This window comes from Lissotriton vulgaris, chromosome 2_1, assembly GCF_964263255.1.
Source record: "Lissotriton vulgaris chromosome 2_1, aLisVul1.2, whole genome shotgun sequence".
Lineage (NCBI taxonomy): Eukaryota > Metazoa > Chordata > Amphibia > Caudata > Salamandridae > Lissotriton > Lissotriton vulgaris.
In genome coordinates, this window is record NC_141687.1 from 954,847,105 (window position 1) to 954,868,624 (window position 21,520).

At 45.6% G+C, this 21,520-nt stretch overlaps 1 protein-coding gene across 2 annotated transcripts in view; it reads left to right on the forward strand.

Moving 5' to 3' along the window:
* The window catches only part of KIAA0319L (KIAA0319 like), a 962,229-nt gene extending 942,688 nt beyond the window's left edge, over positions 1-19,541 (forward strand). For both annotated transcript variants that reach the window (XM_086956507.1, XM_086956508.1), the window contains exon 21: positions 17,918-19,541. In XM_086956507.1, coding sequence (XP_086812633.1) covers positions 17,918-18,105 — 188 coding nt within the window. In that variant the 3' untranslated portion in view covers positions 18,106-19,541. The remainder of the gene's footprint in view (positions 1-17,917) is intronic.
* The last annotated feature ends 1,979 nt before the right edge of the window (positions 19,542-21,520 follow it).

The window sequence follows — 21,520 nt, forward strand, 5'->3', positions numbered from 1 at the left end:
GAGGAACTCTCTCCTCCTCTCTATGCCATCTGCTGCCAGTCCCTTAGTACCGCCTGGGTTCCCGAATGTTGGAAGCTGGCAGTGGTCTCTCCTCTTTTGAAGAAGGCAACGCTAGATCCCACTTGTTCGGCAAATTACCGGCCAATCTCGCTGCTTCCTTTCCCCATTAAGATCTTGGAGAAGCTGGTCACTAAACATCTGTCCAGCTTCTTAGAAATGAATACCTGTTTGGACATGGCCCAGTTCGGCTTCAGGCCAGCGCACAGTACCAAATCCGCACTGGTAACCGTCCTGGATGATCTTCGCTAGCGAGTAGACTGGTCGGGCAGCCTTCCTAGTGCTGCTCGATATTTCGGCCGCGTTTGATACGGTCAGTCACGCTATTCTAATCAGCAGACTGGAGGAAGCTGGGGTAACCGGCCTGGCCCGGGACTGGTTAGTTTCCTATCTCCATGATAGACGTCAGGTAGTAGCCTTGTCGCCTTTTAAATCAGAGATCAAAAAAGTGGGGCAAGGTGTGCCCCAGAGGTCTGCAATCAGCCCTATTTTATTTAATCTTTATCTCCGTCCTCTGGTTATGCTGATTAAGTCTTTTGGTATCTCGGTCATCAACTATGCTGACGACACGCAGCTCAGCTTCTCCTTTGAAAGAAGTGATGGTGTGTCTCAGGAGATTTTTCATTGTTGCATGACAGCCACTGCGGAATGGCTGCGCTGTAACTCTCTCCAGTTTAACAGCTCTAAGACCGAGGCGGTACTGCACTGTGCCATGGACCATACCCCATGCCCCCTGCTGGCGGACTTCTGGCCCGTTTCGTCCCAGGGTGTAGTTGTAGCAGCAGATTCTGCCCGTAACCTGGGCGTCATGTTCGGACCGAATTTACAGCTGGATGTATTCATGAATAAAACAGTCGCCACATGCATGATGCTGCTTCGCACGCTGCGTAAGATCCTTCCTATGCTTCCAGTCCAAGCTAGACCAGAGGTAGTGCGCAGTATAATTTTAAGCAGGCTTGATTACTGCAAAGCACCACTTCTGGGCGCACCCAGCACTTTGATTGGTAAGCTGCAGCGAATACAGAACATGGCAGCCAAGCTGGCTTTATCTCGGCTGCACTGTGACTCCTCTTTTTTAGCGCTCACTGACCTCCACTGGCTGCCTATCCACCAGCGTATTTATTTTAAAGCATCCTGCATAGTTTTTAGGGCCTTGCATGGCCTGGGGCCTGTCCCGTTGCAGGAAATGTTTCTCTGGTACACGCCAGTTAGATCTTTGCGATCTTCTTTGGCATGCCTGGTGGCAATTCCCAGAATTCATAGGAGTCGGATGGGCGGCCGCTCCTTTAGATTGACTGGGGCTAAGCTCTGGAACTCCTTACCTTTATCTCTAAGGAGTGCAGAGGAACTTACCATCTTTAAAAAGGAACTAAAATCTTACCTTTTTCCTAGGACAAAGTAACATCGTTATATTGTAACATCGTGCATGCTCAGGAAAGTCAAAGAGCCAAGATACCCTCTGGGTGACAGTTAGCGCTATATAAATAGGCGATACATACATCATTGATGCAGTACTGGACGAGCTCAGCAGACAGCAACTACTTGCAGACGAGTTCTATAACACAACAGTGACACTGCTAAATCCAGCGCTTCACAATAGGAACAGAAATGATACATGAGAAGATTACGAGTGAACAAATTACAAAAGCAGACGTTAAGTTACATGAGGCAAAAGTGACAATTGTGAGCAAACAAAATACACGAGTTAGCAAAAGGTACATTACAGGAGGAATAGACTGGGACCTTGGCGAGAGGGAGGGTGTAATGCCCACCACTAGAAAAGGGGTGGGGCTTAAAAAAAGAGAGAAACACCCCCAAATCTGCTCAAGCCGGGGCTAGACCGAGTGACGCCCCTCTCCTCCAATGGCTGGCCAGCATGTACAAGACCAGCCAATGGAGAAGAGGGGCGGGTTCAAGCCCCCATACTAGACATCATTAAATCTTCCGCTTCGCCCACCACTGCTTACAGCAGTGCGGACAATGGCCTCAACCTGAAAATGAGAAGGAATTTAAAGAGAAAAAAGCAAGGATGGAGAAAGGCAGAGAGTTGGCAGGACAAGGGAGCGGGGGCAAGGGCAGGGAGACCGAGAGGGGGAAGAAAAGGGGCAAATGTAAAGAGAGTGCATAGGTTAAAGAACAGAAAGCCCTGTGGACTGGAGCACAACACACGCCTAATTATATACCAGACCATAATACATCTCAAACAGGCAAATGGTTCCAACACTGGTAGTCAATCAGGGATTAAACATAATAGATGGGCCTCGTGTCATTTCAGCTTTATAAACCTTCACTGCATTTTATGTTTTTTATTTGATTTCATATTTTATAATTATAATAACATGTTGTGGTTAACGTCCTTTGGTTTGTACACATATGTTGTTTTATCTTTACGTCCTCGTTAAATGATGGTTTATCAATTACTTGCTGCGCATAGTTGAAGTATTCACCAATGCTCCATATTTTTTATGTTGATTGCTAAAACAGTTCTACATTCAACAATAAGTAGTAGAGCCAGTAATAGGCCCAAAGTTGTGTTGATTGTTCTCTGCAACATTCAAGAAGAGGTAACACATTGATAGTTATCCTTAACATCCTGAAATGTTGATAAACCTGATGCAAAAGAAAGATAGAAGATGGCGGGGACTGCAGGGGGCTCCTTTGCCTGGCCTCTACATGACTGCACACCCTAAGTAGATAGATTGTACCGCCTAAAGCACCCTTGGAGAAGAGCATTTCTCAGGCATTTCTACGGTTGGTCAAATTTCAAGCGCTATCCACAGCCTCATCTTCAAGCCTTCCTAAACCAATGAACACCCGCTAAAGCTTATAACTCTTGGTTGCAACATCGGGGGCTGTACCCTAAGGACACCCCAAAGTGAAGCAACCATTGCTTACCTTTAGCCATGAAGTATTGCCTCAGTGCGGTCACGTGACCTACACACTTCTTAAGAAGTCAGAGTAGCCTTGTCGCCGCCAGTTCCCCTTCCTGGTTGCTGCAAGCCTCAGGTAAGTGAGTTGAAGGCTCGTCCACAGCTTGAGATGCTGCCAGTCCTCACACGTGTTTATTTCTATATTCAGAAGCTTTTATAGTGCTGGCTTTTATAGTAAGCAGGTTTCAAAGCGCTACAAATGCTCTCAATTTCAAATTAAGAGACTGTGAACTGACAGAGCGTGAACGTAGTCTAGTAGTGACTGTTTATGTGTGCAAGGAAGATGAGTTTTTTTCTTATCATTAACAATCTAACTTCTAACCTGTTGTATTAGTGGAAGAGGGAAGGAGAGAGGTTGGACAAGAGAGGTGAAAGAGTTATAGAAGCGAAGAAGGAGGAAGGGAGAACGGGTGTATCTATAGGAGGGCAGTGGGCGAAAGGAGTGCAATGACAAAAAATATGTGAAGAGAGAAGAGAGAAAGAGAAGAGGCATAAAGGGAAGAAGAAAGAAAAGAGCAAAGGAGGGTGAGGGGAAGGACCAGGAGCGTAGAAGAAAGAGAGGTGGGTTTGGGGAAGGGAAAGAGCACTGCAGTGCTTCTACCCTGACACATCTGTGCTGAAAACTTTACTTAGTGAATCCCATGAACCCAGAGTCACATCTGTGGACACCAGAGAGTTGAACGCCCACCGCAGCACACTTGCACACAGTTAACTCTTTGCAAAGCCTGGCAGTCTCTAGCCACGCCGCAGCTCCTTTACAATTGTGACTCCTGCTTGGAGCTGGAATGGTCAAAGTCTTGTATCCTCTTCCCTGGGGGCATCTTAAGGAATATTGTGCCCTAAGCAGGACATACTTTTGGGATCCCTGCGCGGTACAACTTGTACTTTTATTATCCATTTTGTGCAAATTCAAGGCTGTATGGTTCCAAATAAACTTTCCGAAACTGGCCGCTGAAAAAACAGCTGAAAAATGCCTTGACAGGGTGCCAAGAAATCCTTCAGAAATTTAAAGAGAAACTGAGTTAAAGGTAGGCAGAGAAAAGCAGAGGTGTTGAAATACAGATGTAGAGGCGAAATAGAGAGAAAGTTCACTTTCACAGGGGTGGGAGATGGGGGGGGCTGTGTGGTGGGGTTATGCAGGGGCTCAGGAACACCAAGCAAGTACCAAGACGATGGGACAACTACCAAATAAGGCAATACAAAAAAATGACTCTACTTAAGAAAGTTAGTATGAGAATTATTTGTTTAGCTTTAACTCTTGGCTCTGCACGCCGGGAGTCACAGCTTACCTGCGAGACTGCCTGCGGGGTCCTCGGAGTTCCGTAGTATGTTTCGGCCTTGCTGCCTTCTTCGGGGTGGGACATGTCCCCGCAGCTCTCGGACTGTGCTGAGGGACAACTGGCAGGAGTCTGACCACGTTTCGGCGTCTGTGCAACTGTCTGTTTCAGAAGTCGAGGAGTTCAGCAGGCCGTCTCCCGTCCGTCCGTTCGGCTCATTGGGGCTCTGCTTGAAATTGCGCGGCGGCCTCTTACAGGTAGCGGCCATAAATATAATGGCAACAAGGCGCAGCACACAGCCACCGGACAAGGTGGCGATCAGGACAACAGAGACGTTATCAAGGTTCTGTTTCTCTGCCTGTGTGAACTGGGTGAGGACTATCTGATCACAAGATGGCGCTGTGTCAGTGAAAATTACAAATTTACAAAAAGGTTGCTGTGGAGGACAGGGGCGAGCTCCCTTGTCAGAAACAACAATGACGACAGATAGAGTATCTGTAACTTTCTCCGCCTCGAGTCTTCTCTCAGTGTAAATTTCTCCTGAAACTGTGATAGCAAATATTGACCGTCTGTCCTGCAGAATTGCAAAGGATAACTCTGAATTCACCCCTTCACCTTCATCCGTTGCTTTGGACTGCGCCACTAGATAGTGTTGCGGGGCGCTGCGGAGCAGAGAGACGGCCAAATGTCCTCCTATGCAGCGCAAGCGCGTTGCGTAGGCGAGACCAAAAAACCTTTAGGGGAGAGTGAGTGAGTGTGGCATGGCTCTAGGGGTGGGGTGCTTGGAGGATGGCGTGCTTGATTGGTGGCCTCTGGGTGAATGCACGTTGCATCTGCCCCCGATCTAAATTGGACTATATAAACAATGGTTCAGTCGGGTTTAGACTGATTACTTCAAATGAATTGTATAAAACAATTTACACAATACCTCAATATTCATCAATTGAGTTGATTTACTCAATTGATGAATATTGAGGTATTGTGTAAATTGTTTTATACAATTCATTTGAAGTAATCAGTCTAAACCCGACAGAACCATTGTTTATACAGTCTAACTCCGCCCAGGTTCTGAGGGATACTGGGTTACCCCGTTGTTATTTACCCGATCTAAACTGGCCGTGCTGCCTTTCCTCCGGTCCCGGGGCTGAAAAAATGTATGTTTAGGGAAAGAGTCAGAAGTAGGAAGAGTTTGAGTAGTAAAAGTGCCTAATCGCTTTGCCTTGTGTCAAATTAAAAATGTCATTAAATATGGTGATCTGCAATGTGGTCATCACATTTGTGGTGTAAAAACCAGAGCTGCCGACATTTGGAGTTGGGAAACCAGTTTCAAGTCTCGCTCAAAATCCTACGATTCTGGGCAAATCAGTTAATCTCCCGGTCAGTGCTTAATTTGTAAATAAAAGTAAGTGCCAAGGCTTTCGTCAGAGGGCCACTGCAGCTTACATCTCCCACTGCCCCTGTCAGAGCTGGCAGTGACAGTACCAACACAACTTCTGACCATCACACTCGCAATCCTACAACAGTGACAGTTCACATTCCAGGCTCATCAAGCAATACGAAAAGCTTGGGCAGCAGGTATTAATAATTATTAATGTATTTTTAATTAATAAACAACTCTTGTTGTGCTCATCTCTAATTTAAACAGACATCACCACCATGTGGCAAACTGTCATAAATGCCGGAGCTGAGCACCAGAAACCACTGACTCAAATTAAGCACTCCTCCCGATGTCTATCAAACATGAATGGTGTTCTTGTGTAATGTGTATATGGTGCTCATATTAAGCGCTCCAATACCTTCGGACCGAGTTCCTGCTATTTAAAACTGAAAAAAAAAAAGCAAAAAAAAACAGGGTTCCTAGTAGAGTACGAATAGATGCAAATATCCAAAGGATAAAAGTCCCCAATGTATGTGGTGCATTAAGCAAGAAAGCAACAGGTGTGAATCCACTGTTCTGGTTACACATTTGCACTTTTTCACATTATTCTACTACAGGCCTTTTTTTAGCAGCAGTTTTAAGGGACAGCTTATTCTTAGGTGGTACACGGAAGAGCAAACTTGGCAAGAGTACGGGTTAGTTTGTTGCTCTGTGGTATCCTGCCCACCACCTCTGTCTAGGTTCTGTGATTGCATGTGCTTGGCGCTATACCATAGCACTATACCAGACACAACATAAACCATGGATCAACAAACTCAATTTTACAAAAACAGTGGCTCGTATTATGATTTCTAAATTTCCTACTCTATCATATCCGCCGCATATCATAACAAGCATTTACGATGCAATTACACACGGGCTCACGGACAGCGGGAGGGGGGACGGGCACACGGACAGCGGGAGGGGGGACTGGTTCACGGACAGCGGGAGGGGGGGATGGGCACACAGACAGCCGGGAGAGGGGGCGGGCTCACGGACAGCGGGAGGGGGGGGCAGGAACTGAAGTAAAATATGCGGCTGCAAAAAAAAAAAAGTAAACGCCCACCGAATTTACCAAATGGCCGAGGTTTGTGACCATTAAATGTTTACGTACAGCTGGCCCATAGTGAATGGAAGACACTAGTAAATGTTTTCCTTTTTTCTGTGTAGCATGGACTTCTGAAAAGGCAAATCATGCATGCTCATGGTGTACTTTTACCACATATTTAAGCATAAAAATATTTAACCATAGGATAAAATCCCAAAACATGGCCATATAAGGTTGAGAAGAAGCATACGTAATTATTACCTATAAATTCAGATTCTCGGGTGAGGCTCCAGAGTTATGAATATCCCTAACCTTCGCTTTAAGACTAGACCACTCGTTCAACCACCATAAGGTGCCTGAAGAATCACCTTCTACAGAAATGCCTTTGCTTCTCTCCTCTAGTCTCATGTGACACTAACAGGACTTGAAACTGAAATAGGTAATTTGATTACTGATCCCAAATGATGCTTTAAAATTCTTTGATCCATGACAATCTAAGCTCCGGAAATGCTGAATATTTAATAACGTAAGTCCAAATCTATGCGAATGTAAGCTCCTGAAATGCTGCAAAAATCATGATGTCAGCGAACAAAATCCCTACTGAGTTCTTTTGTCTGAACACTAATTGTCAGCAAGGATGGCTTCTATTATTGCCAGTTCCATGCATTATGTAGGCTCTCAGATGATTGTTATAGATGTGAATATTAGCTCCTGAAAGGCTACGAAGACGATGATGTAAACTCATAAACCATTAAATGAAAATGCTGTCAGGCTCTCTAACCCCTCCTTCATGCTGATATGAGATATTAACAGAATATACACAATTAGTTCAGTAATATTTCTCTATTGCAGGTAAAAGTGAGCAGTAAAAAAAGAAAGCTTGTGGAAAGGTTAATATAGAAAAAAGGGATATGAGGATATGAAAAACAGTAAATAGGACAAAGTGATATAAATGTGACTTTAGAAATAGATGAAAGAGAGAGAGGGCGAAAGAAAGGGGTAGTGTGCTGGGGAGCATACATTTAGGAGTAGCAAAAGATAATGAGTTTGAGGAAATTAGAGACAAGAAATAGATGTAATAGTGATATAAAGAACAGAGGGAGTGTTGCAAAGGATTAATAGGAAAAGTGATGGAAGATAAACAGACGAGAGGGTGCAGGGAAAAGTGCAAAGGAGTGAGTGGCAGAAAGAGGGATCTAACAAGAAAGACAGGAAGAGGATTTGTGAAGAGGCTTGTAGCTGGAGTGGGATGTCAGGAGGACTACGGTACGCCTTTGCCCTTGATGAATGAAGCTTACTTACTTGAGTTTTACATTTAAAATATATATTTATTTTCCCTTATTGATTTTGAATAATTCTCCTGACGGAGACAAGGAAGTGGATCTATTATTCTGCAAGTAGATGGTATAAATAAGACAGATCAAGGGCAAGTTCTAATCTCCAAGCGCTACTCAGGTCCACCAACAGCAAGCAACATAAACTGCAAATGTTACACAATTAACATCACGTTGACTCGTGGCAACACTTGTCAAACACACACATGAAGCTACACACCCATTCGTCGCACATGCAACCATTCACACACATTGCTGCATGTTAACTCTCACACATACACATACAGCAAACACCAGCAGTCTCATGCCCACCTGTCATTAAACTATCAATCACACACACATGGTCACACGTCCATTCATTAGACAACTGTCCCTCACACACAGTCACATATTCACTCTCAGACATACTGTTAGAAACACAAACGCACACAATCACACATAGAAGCAACCACAAATCCACTTGTCATAAAAAACTTCCCATACACATACACAGCCATTCGTCCACACATACATGCTGACACAGACACCACACATACACACACACACACACACACTGCTCCCAGCTCTGTTGGGTATGAAAGTGCCTGCTCTCCTTTATGGCCCAGGAGTCTGGAAGCTCTGACCGCAGTGAGCGGTGCAGATGTCTTGTGTTCCATGCCTTCCACATGACCTTAGGCTTTACTCAACAGTGGTGGTCTGAAGGTTTGCCCTAAGCACAACCTAACAACGGTCACCACAATTAATAAAAGTTAACGCTGGCGCAAGATGAGGGGGATCTGTTTTGTAGATGGATAGTTCAAGTACTTCTACAAGTGGGGCCACTAAACTCAAAGGTAGAAACGCCAAGGACCTGGGTGACGGGGGGAACCCTTGCTTGTCTCTCAAGCTTGAGGAAGGGCAGTACAGGTTTTCCCCAATGCCGGGTGGTAATGGTCGGGTCTGACCCAGGCGGGAAGACTTTTATCAGGCCCGAAAAATATCTGCCCAAACACCAAGCCACTGTTCCAACAACCTGTGCGCCTGGAACCCAATCACCACCGAAGACACCATCCGCCTTATGAACTCCATCCACTCAGGATCGCCAATTGATCCATACCCCCACCACATTTTCAACAAAGCAGATTCCATCATCGCACCCCATCTCCGCGATGTCATCAACTGCTCCTTCAACTCCGCCACCTTCCCGGAAAGCTGGAAACATGCCGAACTCAGCGCCCTTCTAAAGAAACCCACAGCAGATCCCACTGAACTTAAGAACTACCGCCCCATATCGCTCCTCCCATTCCCTGCCAAAGTCATTGAGAAAGCCGTCAACAACCAACTCGCCGCCTTCCTCGAATCCAACAAATCCCTCGACCCTTCACAGTCCAGCTTCCGAGCCAAACACAGCACCGAAACCGCCCTCATCGCAGCAACAGACGACATTAGAACACTACTGGACAACGGAGAAACAGTTGTCCTCATCCTACTCGACCTCTCCGCAGCCTTCGACACAGTCTGTCATAGCACCCTCATACAACGCCTCAGCAACATCGGAATACAAGGAAAAGCATTGGACTGGATCATCTCGTTCCTCGCCGGAAGAACCCAGAGAGTCCGCCTCCCCCCTTTTAGATCTGAGGCCACCGAAGTCATCTGCGGCGTACCACAAGGATCATCACTCAGCCCCACCCTCTTCAACGTATACATGAGTCCCCTTGCATCCATAGCACGCCAACACAACCTCAACATTATCTCCTACAGACAACACTCAGCTGATCCTATCCCTCACTAAAGACCCAAACACCGCCAAAACCAACCTACACGAAGGGATGAAAGACGTAGCCGAGTGGATGAAGAACAGCCGCCTAAAACTGAACTCAGACAAAACGGAAGTCCTCATCTTAGGATCATCCCCCTCTGCCTGGGACGACTCTTGGTGGCCACCAGCCCTGGGAACGGCACCAAGACCTACGGATCACGCACGCAACCTGGGATTCATCCTGGACTCCTCCCTCTCGATGACCAGACAAGCCAACGCCATCTCTTCCTCTTGCTTCAACATCCTCCGCATGCTCAAAAAAATCTTCTGTTGGATCCCCACAGAAACAAAAAAAACGGTCACCCACGCACTGGTCACAAGCCGACTGGATTACGGAAACACCCTCTACGCCGGAACCACAGCCAAACTACAGAAAAAACTCCAACGAATCCAAAACGCCTCAGCCAGACTCATATTGGACATTCCTCGGCAAGCTCACATTTCTAACCACCTCAAAGACCTCCATTGGCTCTCCATCAACAAGAGAATAACGTTCTGCCTCCTCACCCACGCACACAAAGCCCTCTACGACCAAGGACCCGATTGCCTCAACACGCAATCAAGCCCTCGCCGCTATTCCACGCATCAATAAATCTACTATGGGGGGAAGATCCTTCTCCTACCTAGCGGCCAAAACCTGGAATTCTCTCCCCACCAACCTCCGCCTTACACAAAACCACCTCGCCTTCAGAAAGCAACTAAAAACGTGGTTATTCGACAAGTAAAGCACCCACCCCCCCCCCCCCCCCCCCTAAAGCGCCTTGAGACCCTCTGGGTGAGTAGTGCGCTATACAAATCTCCGAACTTGAACTTGAACTCATGGGGAGCTAAGTGTGGAGGGGGGTCTGAAATGAGTGCTGCGGGGGAGGGGTGGGGCGGGGGGGGGCAGCCACATCTTTTGAGGCATTCACTGTCCTGTTCTGCAGCAGGGCTCCAGCCTAGTGAGTTCAAGAGCACTCCCCACAGGTTTTAGGATCTGGAGGGGGAAGCTGCAGGCAGTTGGATGGACACACACACACACACACGGGCTCACGGACAGCGGGAGGGGGGACGGGCTCACGGACAGCGGGAGGGGGGCGGGCTCACGGACAGCGAGAGGGGGGACGGGTTCACAGACAGCGGGAGGGGGGGACGGGCTCACGGACAGCGGGAACGGGAGTAAAATATGACTCGTGGCAACACTGTCAAACACGCACATGAAGCTACACACCCACTCGTCGCACATGCAACCATACACACACATTGCTGCATGTTAACTCTCACACATACACATACAGCAAACACCAGCAGTCTCATGCCCACCTGTCATTAAACTATCAATCTCACACACATGGTCACACGTCCATTCATTAGACAACTGTCATTCACACATAGTCACATATTCACTCTCAGACATACGGTTAGAAACACAAACGCACACAATCTGCACCCCGGAGGCAGCGACCTAGCTGCTACCCACCTCCAGCACCCAGACTCCTTACCGGGATGTGGGGGGGGAGGGGCCAGGGGGGTCTACAAGTCAGTACGCATATGGGAGGTCAGTCCACACTCCCATCCGCCCTGGTTAACAAGCCAACAAGAAATTCGGGCCAATGTGCAGTTGCCAGAGCCGGGTGTGTGCCAGTGCCGGGGCACAGCGAATGCCAAGCCCGCCGAGGAGGATGTGCAGCCGGGAGAGACTGAAGGGGGAGGGAGGGCGGCCGATCCAGACTGGGGGAGGAGAGCCACTGACCCCGGGACAGGGAGGGGAGGAGGGCTGACGATCTCGGGACACAGAGCGAGACTGGGGAGGACGAGTTGCTGCCGATAGAGCGGAGGAAGGGGGGGGGGGCGGCGACTCTTCAGAGAGGGCACAAATGTTGGCTAGTCCCTATTTAAACAAGCACCCGAGTTGCTGCCGATAGGGGGGGGGGGAGGGGGGGAGGCGGCGACTCTTCAGAGAGGGCACAAATGTTGGCTAGTCCCTATTTAAACAAGCACCTACGGGCACATGGACAGCGGGAGGGGGGGCGGGAACGGACGGCGGGAAAGGGGGGTGGGAACAGGCACACGGACAGAGGGAGGGGGGGCAGGAACGGGCACAAGGACAGCGGGAGGGGGGCGGGAACGGAGAGCGGGACATCGCGCAACCCACCCCTGAAAACGACACTTCCAAAATGGCAAAAACAAAGCATCAAAAAAAAAATAACACCGCCACATTACGATCGCAAAGGGGCGGGATGAGTAAAAATCGCGGGAACGCCCACGAATCTGCTCGCAGAATGACGAGCAGATCTCTCTTCCAATGGCTAGCCTCCATTTATGGAGCTAGCCAATGGAAAGAGAGGGCGGGACAACACACACATACTGTAAACATTAGATTTCGATTGCGCCGAAAAGCTGCGCAACGCAGCTTTCGACGAGGCGAAACCTAAAAACTTTGCAGAAACAATACAGAAAAGGATTGTTGGGACAAGAATGTCCCCTGCTTAGTACGCAAGTGCCCCTGCCATAAGTGCCTGACCGCATGTGAAAGTAGCGTGTGCACAGAGACCAAGGCCCATCCATTGTAAAACGAGGTCCTAAACCTCTTCTGTGGATGAGCACGCAAAGCATGCCTATTATTGCAAGCATTGGACTACAGGCTATGCCCTGAATAAGCCACATAGAACAGTAGTTGCAGTGCACAGAGTTTTTGTGAATCTTCAGTATGGCCAGGCCTTTTATTTCTACATCAGGCGAGAACTCGCTGACGTTCCCCTGCATGCCGAGTATGGGTGTAGGTGTGGTATATGTGTAGTACATGTAGAATAGTTGGTGTGTGTGTGTGGTGAGAGTCTGAGTACTGGGGCCAGAGGGATCTGTTTTGGATGTCTCCTAGTTTTGCATGGCACAAGATGGAAGGTGAATACAGCTTCCCCAGACAATGAAAGTGACTAACTGTGTTCCTGTGGCTGGATGGTGGAATCCCCAACACTGGCGTGAGAGACGATAGAGACCGGCTTTCCTTAGAATGGCAAAGAGGACCTTGATAACATGGGGTGGCTGATTAGTTATGCTTGAGCACTACCGTTTGGCAGATGGTAGGGGCGACGGGTGCTACAGCAGTTCCTGTTAAAGATTAGGACGTTTCTAAGAAGGGCCTGCCCCTTTGTCCCTGCTTATTGCTTCAGGAAGGCTAATGACAGCCATGTGTTGAGATCTCGCACTTCACTGTGTTATTAGTATTTTCTATATTCTCTCACGTGGCTCCACAAGCATCTGCTTCTCAAGGTGTATGCAAGAATGCATGCAAGATTCTGAACCACAGCTGCAGCGCGCTCACTGGCTTGCAGTTTGGCTTTTCCATTCCTAACATGTAGACACTATCCTCTTTTTTTTCTCAGCGTATGGTGTAGTTTATTTGCCCTATGCATACTCTGCGAACTCCTCTTACTTCAGCAAGAGGAAAACATTTTACTTAAGGTGTGATTCGTGCAAAGTATATTCATTCATCTGGGCTACACTTGAGGTTGTGCCTTACTTTTCTACCAAGCCTTGTCAGGCCCCTGACATTCATCGTTCCTAATAAGGTTCACTGTGATATTGCATTGTAGGAAAAAGCCAGAGTCCGATACACTTAAGATTGATAGCCTTCATGTATGCTTTCAATGTTTGTTTCCCTCAAAGCAGCTGAAGCCTCTCCCTGAGAGAGAAACCTACTCTCGCATTCAATGTTCTCACTGTTTGAATCTTTGGATTAATCAGACATCAAGTCCCGCATATGCCTTCCGTGGATTGCACAGGGACTAATATCTGTTGCCATGTTCTTCCTCTTAAAATCTCTTTCTCTTCCTCACCCTCCCGCCCAAGAAGGAACAAACATTCATACAGAGTATGCTGCAACAACTCTAGACCCCTATGGCCCTGGAATACACCTTTGCTTCAGCACTTTCTAGTAAAATATACTGTTTGACGTGTAAAATGAGCCCTTCTTGATATGTCCGTAATGTTCATGTCAAACGTCTTGTAATGGATCATCTTAGTGAAGAAGTTTGAATTGGAGCATAAATGTTTTGCCCACTCGAACCCAGGTCTTAGCTGGCCTTTCAGTGTTACTCAGCTTGAAAAGGGAGGCGATACGCACATAGTGGTTTACCACATGTGGGCGTCCTCAGTAACTTTCCCCGACCTCCCAGCTTTTGGAAATCTGTGGTCATAACTCATTTGTAAAAGGTTTAATGAGGTGCTTCTTTCCTGGCACCATTCAATAAGCCCATAACTGGCAATTGTCAAGAAATGGTACTTGGGTAAAGTACCAGTACTAATGATTATCAGTAGGCGGCACCATATTGGAGAATTAGACTATTAGCACCATTAACAAACCCATTTGCAGAAAAATAGATGAATTACCAAGAAGTAGATTTCCACAACATTGGTATCTTTTACAGAAGTAGTTGATTGTGTATATATATGAAAAGTAGAAAGTGCTCTGAAATACTGCACATAGGTGTGTCAATTCAGTTCTTACGGCTTTGATGAGGATCCCCCTGACAGAAAACTAGGATTACAGGTATGTAGCTTTTCCTTCTGCATCTTAGGTTCTTCAATGATTGCTGTAAACAAGGAATATTTCTGACTGCATGTCGTTACCCCGGAAGATTTAATTTCTAAAAAATAGTTTGTGCTTATAGTAGGTGGAAAGCTTATTTTACAAATATAGGCATGACCCCACAGCCCATGCAATCTACTTAATGTAAAAATTCTGTATTTCTTGTAATTAATGCAGAACAGAAGATTGCAGCTTCGAACGTCAGGTGTACTGCAATAGGTAGACCCTAGAGGTGAAAGAAAGGAAATGAAGGGAAAAAATAGCCGCATATGATGAATATGCGCATACACTGTTTTTTGAAAAAGCCAGCATCTTCCTTATCCCAGCATGTCTTGTACTGGCAGTTGCATCACAAGCTCACTATTTTTCCTGCTCATGTTGAGAGGATCTCGCAACACTTCCAAAATGTATCATTTCCCCCCCTTACAATTTACATGTTTCTTGCTTTACGTCTGCAGCATGTTTGAGGTTTTCTATCTTTTTTCCATTTTTAACCACATCGCTGCGGCGGCTATTCCGCCGCAGCGCTAAGTGGGCGGGGCGGCCGCATGCTGATGCGGGAACCGCTCCGTCATCAGCCGCGGTTGGGCTGTGCTCATGACGGAGCGGTTCCGTCATGGCCCCGCCCGCTCAATAGAACGCGCCGCGCAGGCGCGGCGGCAGGGCCATGACGGAACCGCTCCGTCATCAGCACAGCGCCACTGCAGCTGATGACGGAGCGGCTCCGTCATCAGCATAGAAAGGGTTAAGGGGAGTTTTTGTTATGCCTCCGCTTTTTTTTTTTAATGCCCCTTCTGTTGAAGGATGAAGGCAATTTCTGACCCACAGAAATTGTGTGGTTTGCTTATTAACTTTGCATTCCACACAGAATTGTGAGTATTGTCAGAAAAAGACTGAAAAGGTCCTTTAAGACTGAGAAGGAATTTACCTCAGCAATTTTCCTTCCTCTAAAAACATCTGGTTTAGAGACACTTCTTTGTCACCTATCAGGAATATGCCTAGCCATGTGGCTGTTCCAATACAGCCTTCTAGGAGGCATCCCCATCCTCAAGTCAGACCAGGGCCTGTATTATACTTAGGCCACACTGTCCCTGTTTGCGCCTCGGCACACCTTTCATAAGATGTGTCTAGTACAGACCGGGATAGTGAATCCTATTATGATGAATGCGCTGCCCCCAGGGCCGCCATCTACTCGCTCTGCCTTGGTTCATTGCATTCAGCAAAATACAGATCAGCAGCTTCCAAGCTGCTCTTTGTCTGTTCAGACAGCAACCCACCTGCACTTAAAAGATGGCACAGATAACCCCCCCAAAGGCGAGTAATATGAGTGACTCCTTTTAACCCTCATCGCACACTGTCAGTGTGCCTATTAAGAACATGTTTGTCTTTGTACTCGCATCTGTAAAATGGCAGGCGCAGAGGCAAATTGATTTCCTCATTTGCATGTGGCCAGGGCCCCATGCAAATGAGGAAACACCCTTGTGTTATCATTGGTGCTACATGTGCACAGGCGTTATCTGTATTACAGAAGGGGTATCACAAGTGCCTGCAGCCACTTTTGTATTACCCAAGTGCCCCAGCAGCAAAGAGGAAACACATGTATGTTGCACCCCCTGGACACGTGTTGTAATACGGCCCCAGATGTTCAATCTACACCTGCGAAACTCTCTCAATATTACCAAAGGGAAATCCGGAAAAGAGGAAAAAGTCTGTCTATCTGCTTAATCTGACAATTTCAAACCTACAGCTTCTCTTCACAAAAGTTAATTTATAACATGTTACACATTACAGGAAAGGCCTTTCTCTTAAGACTTTCTTCGCAATTCCCATTATAAATTACTTTTGGAAGAGTTAAAGCAAATTTACCTTCCTAGACTGCAATCTTCTCTACACACGGGGGCAGTCTGGATCCATCTAAATTGAAGGCTCATATTATTGAGCCGATACTGAAGGAGTCATTGCATTATTTCTAGCGCCCATTACATCGGCCCGCAGAGTAAGCAGACTTCAGGCTCTCTTAGGATCGTAAGGAGAACACTTATTCCTTTTTTTTTTAGCAAAAATAGTATTTTATTTCTATGTGAAAAGACAATATTGTATGTTCATATCATTGTGTTTTTCCCCAGTAATTGTAACCCTCTAGTACTGAGGTCCTTTCATTACTTGGATGTAAGAAGAGTGCTACAATTTTACTCGGACAGAAGAAAGGATTTAGGAAACCCTAAGCATCTTTTGTTAACTGTGTGCCACTTCATACAAATTTTGGCTATATCTAAACAGTCCTTTTCCAGATGGGTATTTTCTACTCTCCTCTTATCCTATAAGCTAGCCATCAATCCTCAACTTCAAACCTAAAACACATTCTTCTTCTTCTTCTTCTTCTTCTTCTTCGAGAGAGAGAAAGCGGCAACTGCTGCTTGGTTGAGAATTATCCCAGTTTTAGGCACACTTAGAGCAGCTTTATCAACCTATTTGTACTTTAACCAAACATAGTCTAGATGTATTGGTCACCCTTATTGATTGTCTTGCTGTTAAACATTAGAGACATTGGGTTTTTCGCGGTGTGCTTGCTATTCAGTTCTACGTATATGGCTAGCAGTCAAGCTTCGACGATGTAGAAAGAAGCATTTATTGTATTACTCGTTCAACTCTGTAGTAATCTTCATTCAATTTGTAAACAACCCTTTTTCTCTTGTTAGTCTTTTTCATTGGCATGGGCATATTTCCTTTATTTTAAATATCAGATACTTCATCAAAATTAACTGGGCCATCGAGGCAACTGCCAGCAAAATGCATGCTGGGACATTGAAGCTGCTGCCTCCTTTAAAGAACAGTGCATTTTTCAGTTTTGGGTACATTCATCTTTTAAGGCTATTGTTTCCTTCACGCTCTACTTCCACTTCTGAATGTATGGTCTCCCTTTTGCAACTTATCTCAAGTTAGATACTGCAATATTGTCTTCTGTATTAATTATAATAAAAAAAGAATTGGGCAAACAAATTGCCTTTATAGGTTGTAGCAGTTATGCCCACCTTTGGGAAATGTCAGATTTTCATCTCCTATAAATGCATATTCTATTTGGAAATGAATAGTTTTGGGGTCACCGCATGCAGGCGGAAAATATGTTACGTTTTTTAGTTCAGCGAAGAAATAACAATTCCTTATATGTACTTAAAGCTTAGTCTGTTGCATACTTGTGTGTGAAAAATATGATAGTAAAACCCTAAGTTTGACTCTGTGAATGGAAATGTGTCTTCATCATGTGCTGCTTCCGGTGGACTTGAGACCTAATCGCTGTTGAGCTAATGATGGTCTGGTTGCCCAGCTGAATTTATTCCTTAAGGTCTTAGTTCACTTGTCAAAAGAGAGAGCAATTAGAAACAGTCTAGATATCAGTAGTAAGGGTTGTGCAAAATACTGAACTTTTACATGCAAGATCTGCACTTTGTGCCACTTTTCTAACCTCTCTGTTTTTTTTCCAAGGGGGGAAACTGAAAGCTCAGATTCTGACTACCAGTTTGATGCACTCTGAATCCGAACTCGATAGCGATGAAGCAATTTTCACGTGGCCAGACCGTGAGAAAGGCAGTCTGCTCCGGAATCAGAATGGCGCTCTGCGGAATGGGCAAGGGCCACCAAAAGCAAAGAACCAGATGGATATAGCCTTATAGCTGGACTCTGCTCTGAATCCTAGACCAGGATCCACTGCACAGTAGAAGAAACCTGTGTGCCCTCTGGCTTGCCCTCTGTCCCTCATCCAGATCAGCAAGAGAACATTTGGTGATTGATGGGGAAAAGCTGCCACCTGTCTAAGGACTGTTATACTGTAATGCTGTAGGTTTCTTGGACTTCTTTTGCCTATAACCAGTGGTACTTGAATTTTAACTTGTCCAAGGAAATCTACAGCAGTTGGGCGAGATTGTGTTTTTAGCCGAAGATGCTTAGTCCAAGGATTTTGAAAATGAACAGTGTGGATCCTTGTTGAGAAACCCGGATTCTGAAGGATGAATTCTCCTGGAAATGTGAAGAATTACACCAGCTAATGTTCATAGCAGTGAATACAGACTTATGTGAACATCCCAACATAACTGCAGCATTACGGAGGGGCGTCTGTATCCGCTGCTGATGTTCTGCGACTAAAGCTGTGGAGCTGATCTTTTTATTGCACTCGGAGCTGGGATCATAAAGCGCTATGCACTACTAGCATAAGACTTAATGATGAACTGTCTCTTCCATGTGGGCGAGCATAAGTTCCCCTGACTACTGATTCTTTCAAACTGCCCATGGGGGGAGGGTCGAAATACAGGGTTGGTTGACTGCCTTCCGCCATGTTTACAGAAACCTTGCTTTATTAATATTAAGAGGAGGTTCCTTACACTGGCATGAATCTCGATTGTGATTTACATTACACTGATGAGAAAGAATGGAGGAAAGATCACCACGTAAAGCTGTTTGCTATTTGTTCATCCAAAGTTTTTTGTTTTTTTAATTAATAACACTATTGCTGTGGCCTTCACTCTCTGAAACCACAGTGTTGACGGTAATATAAAAAGTATTCTGGTCTATCCAGGCAAATTGTTTTGTTTGGAGCCTCAATCCAATGCCCCCTTGCAGCATGACAACACACGTGGGGGGTAGATGGCCACCTAATCTGCACTGGCATTTCTTTGAAAACTGTCCATAATGTGATTGATCCCGTATTCGGTCTGTTGTCTGGAGAAAAGTAACAGCCCTCTCCAGCAATCACCAAGTTATACCTTTCCACAGGACACCCACAAGAAAAGATTTCACAGCTGTAATGTGGTGCTCTTTCATGTCAACGATGGTTATTTATTGAATTCTTCCACATATTGTTTGGCTGTGCTTACAAATAATTATATGCACAAATGATTGTCATCCTTATTCAAAAAGCCTGCGTTGTCAGTCACCGAGAAGTTTCCACCTGGTTGTGCATGATGAAAGTGAGCCCGGGCTGAACAGACCTCACCCATATTTCAATACAGTTTTTACCTCTTTGATACCACTATGAAATGAACCACTTGAACGAGAAGGTTATTGTCTTTAACTGCTGTGGAAAAATATGATTGATTAAAACCTTTCTAGCTTGTACGTTTCCAGGTGTGCAGTTCTGTGTCACGCCAAGCCTGCAGTTTGGCACTTTGTTACCTAATACGTAGTGGGAGCATTGTGTCATAGAAAAGGAACAGAAGGGATTTGAGGGTCTTGAAGTTGTGTTAATGCTCTGCAGCTTAAGCTCACGACCATTGGGAACACTTGGTGTCATGGACAGGGAAATCAATAAAACAAGCATTGGCAATGCCAATAGGCTTAGCTTCAAAAGAATATTGTATGGGAACGTAAAGCATTACAGGTAAATAGCATGGGAATAGTTATGTATTTGTGTGGAAACAACGAACTGTAGAATAATATTGGTTTAAGTTAAAACTTCAGATGGCCTAAAAATCTCTGCTGCTGCCAGAGAAAAAAACATGAATTATCTAGTTTTCGAAGAACTCTTCAATATCATTCCAGTGTCATGTGTGTGTGCCCCTTAAAGTTCAAGCTTAGGCAGCTGTATAAATAAAATGATCACCGCTGCGTGGAGGGCAAGCACTTTTTTGTGCAAGGACACAACGTCTACCCAATTAAAACACTTATTCCTGACTCTCAACATGTGGATGGAGCCAAAGTCCCCTCTCTAGTGATGCTTACACAATTGTCTTGCGATAGCTGCATTGTCAAGCCAGATCACAATGATCTCAGCTGTGTAGACAGGAAACACTTTTTTGTGGAAGCATGTACTTGTGGCTCCCAACATTTGAACACAGCATTAGCCCCTCTAGTAATTCTCACTTAATTGTCTGGCGACAGCTGTGCTGTCAAGTCAGGCCATAAAAAGAGACCAAGTGATCAAACACTACGTTTTAACATTGTTGCTTTTGTCTTCCCCATACCTCATTGCACACCTTTTCTCATTTCTTTATTTTTGCTCTACAGGTATTTTGCTGTCTAATACTTACTTCCCAACTGGAGGGAACTGCCTGCACTTCTGATCAAAAAGAGCACGGTCACTTTTAAAGTTCATATGGTTACTCTACATGAGTGTCGTTTTCCTCACATCCCGCAACTTCCTGCGGGTGCATTACCAAGTGTCCCAGCTCAGACCACCAATATTTCCAATTAGTAGCGGGATCCGCAGAAGGGATTTTTTTGATGCTTCATCTTTTTTTGGGGTTTGGAATTTGTTTCAATCCATCCCTCCTCATCTCTATCAGCCACCAAAAATTGGCTACATGCAGTGATTTTGGTACACCAATTTCTACTCAATGACTGATATCCATAAAGCTTGCATGTTTAGTTTGAAGCGTTTTCATCCCATAATTTCATGTCCCCTTCTGCGTGGGAATCCAGCTGAGCTTTCAGAGACAAGACTTCACAATCTTGAAGGTAGATCCAGTACTCCTGAACAATTGACTTTGAGACTTGATATTGCTCAGCACCTTTACACATGAGGGTTTGAATGAAGTACCTTCTTTGCCACTGCTTATCAGATCATGTCAGATTGTTACCACCGCCACTCTCTGGCTCTCAACAGTCTGCCCAGGAGGTACACCAGGCACAAGAACTTTTGAGCACTGCTTGGTAGAAAAGTACCCAGTCTTGGGGCACTACTGAATGGACTATTTTGACCTAATAAGGTAATTTTCGCTTCTCAGAGGAATGCTTCTGCCTTGGAATATCAACAAACCTGCCTGGCGATTAAGCTGTGCTCAGATCTGTGGGAAACTGGTGGGAAAACTGATCGTCCCTGTGCTAAATCCCTTCCATGTAATACTGAGCCTGGTTCCATTCTGCATGCCAGCTGTAAAATTAGCAAAAACCCAAAGCTACTGCTGGGGCATACTACTACCATTACGTGCCATCTATTCAAGGGAAGAAGGTGCTCTCATCTACACCACTGGCTATATAAAGCCCTTCTTTGACCAGTCCTCTTGTAACTGATACTCCTTCCTGCGTATTTTGCCCAGCATCACACTAGATAAAGAGGTTTTGCTGAAGAAAAGGCATTACACCAGCTCTTGATGG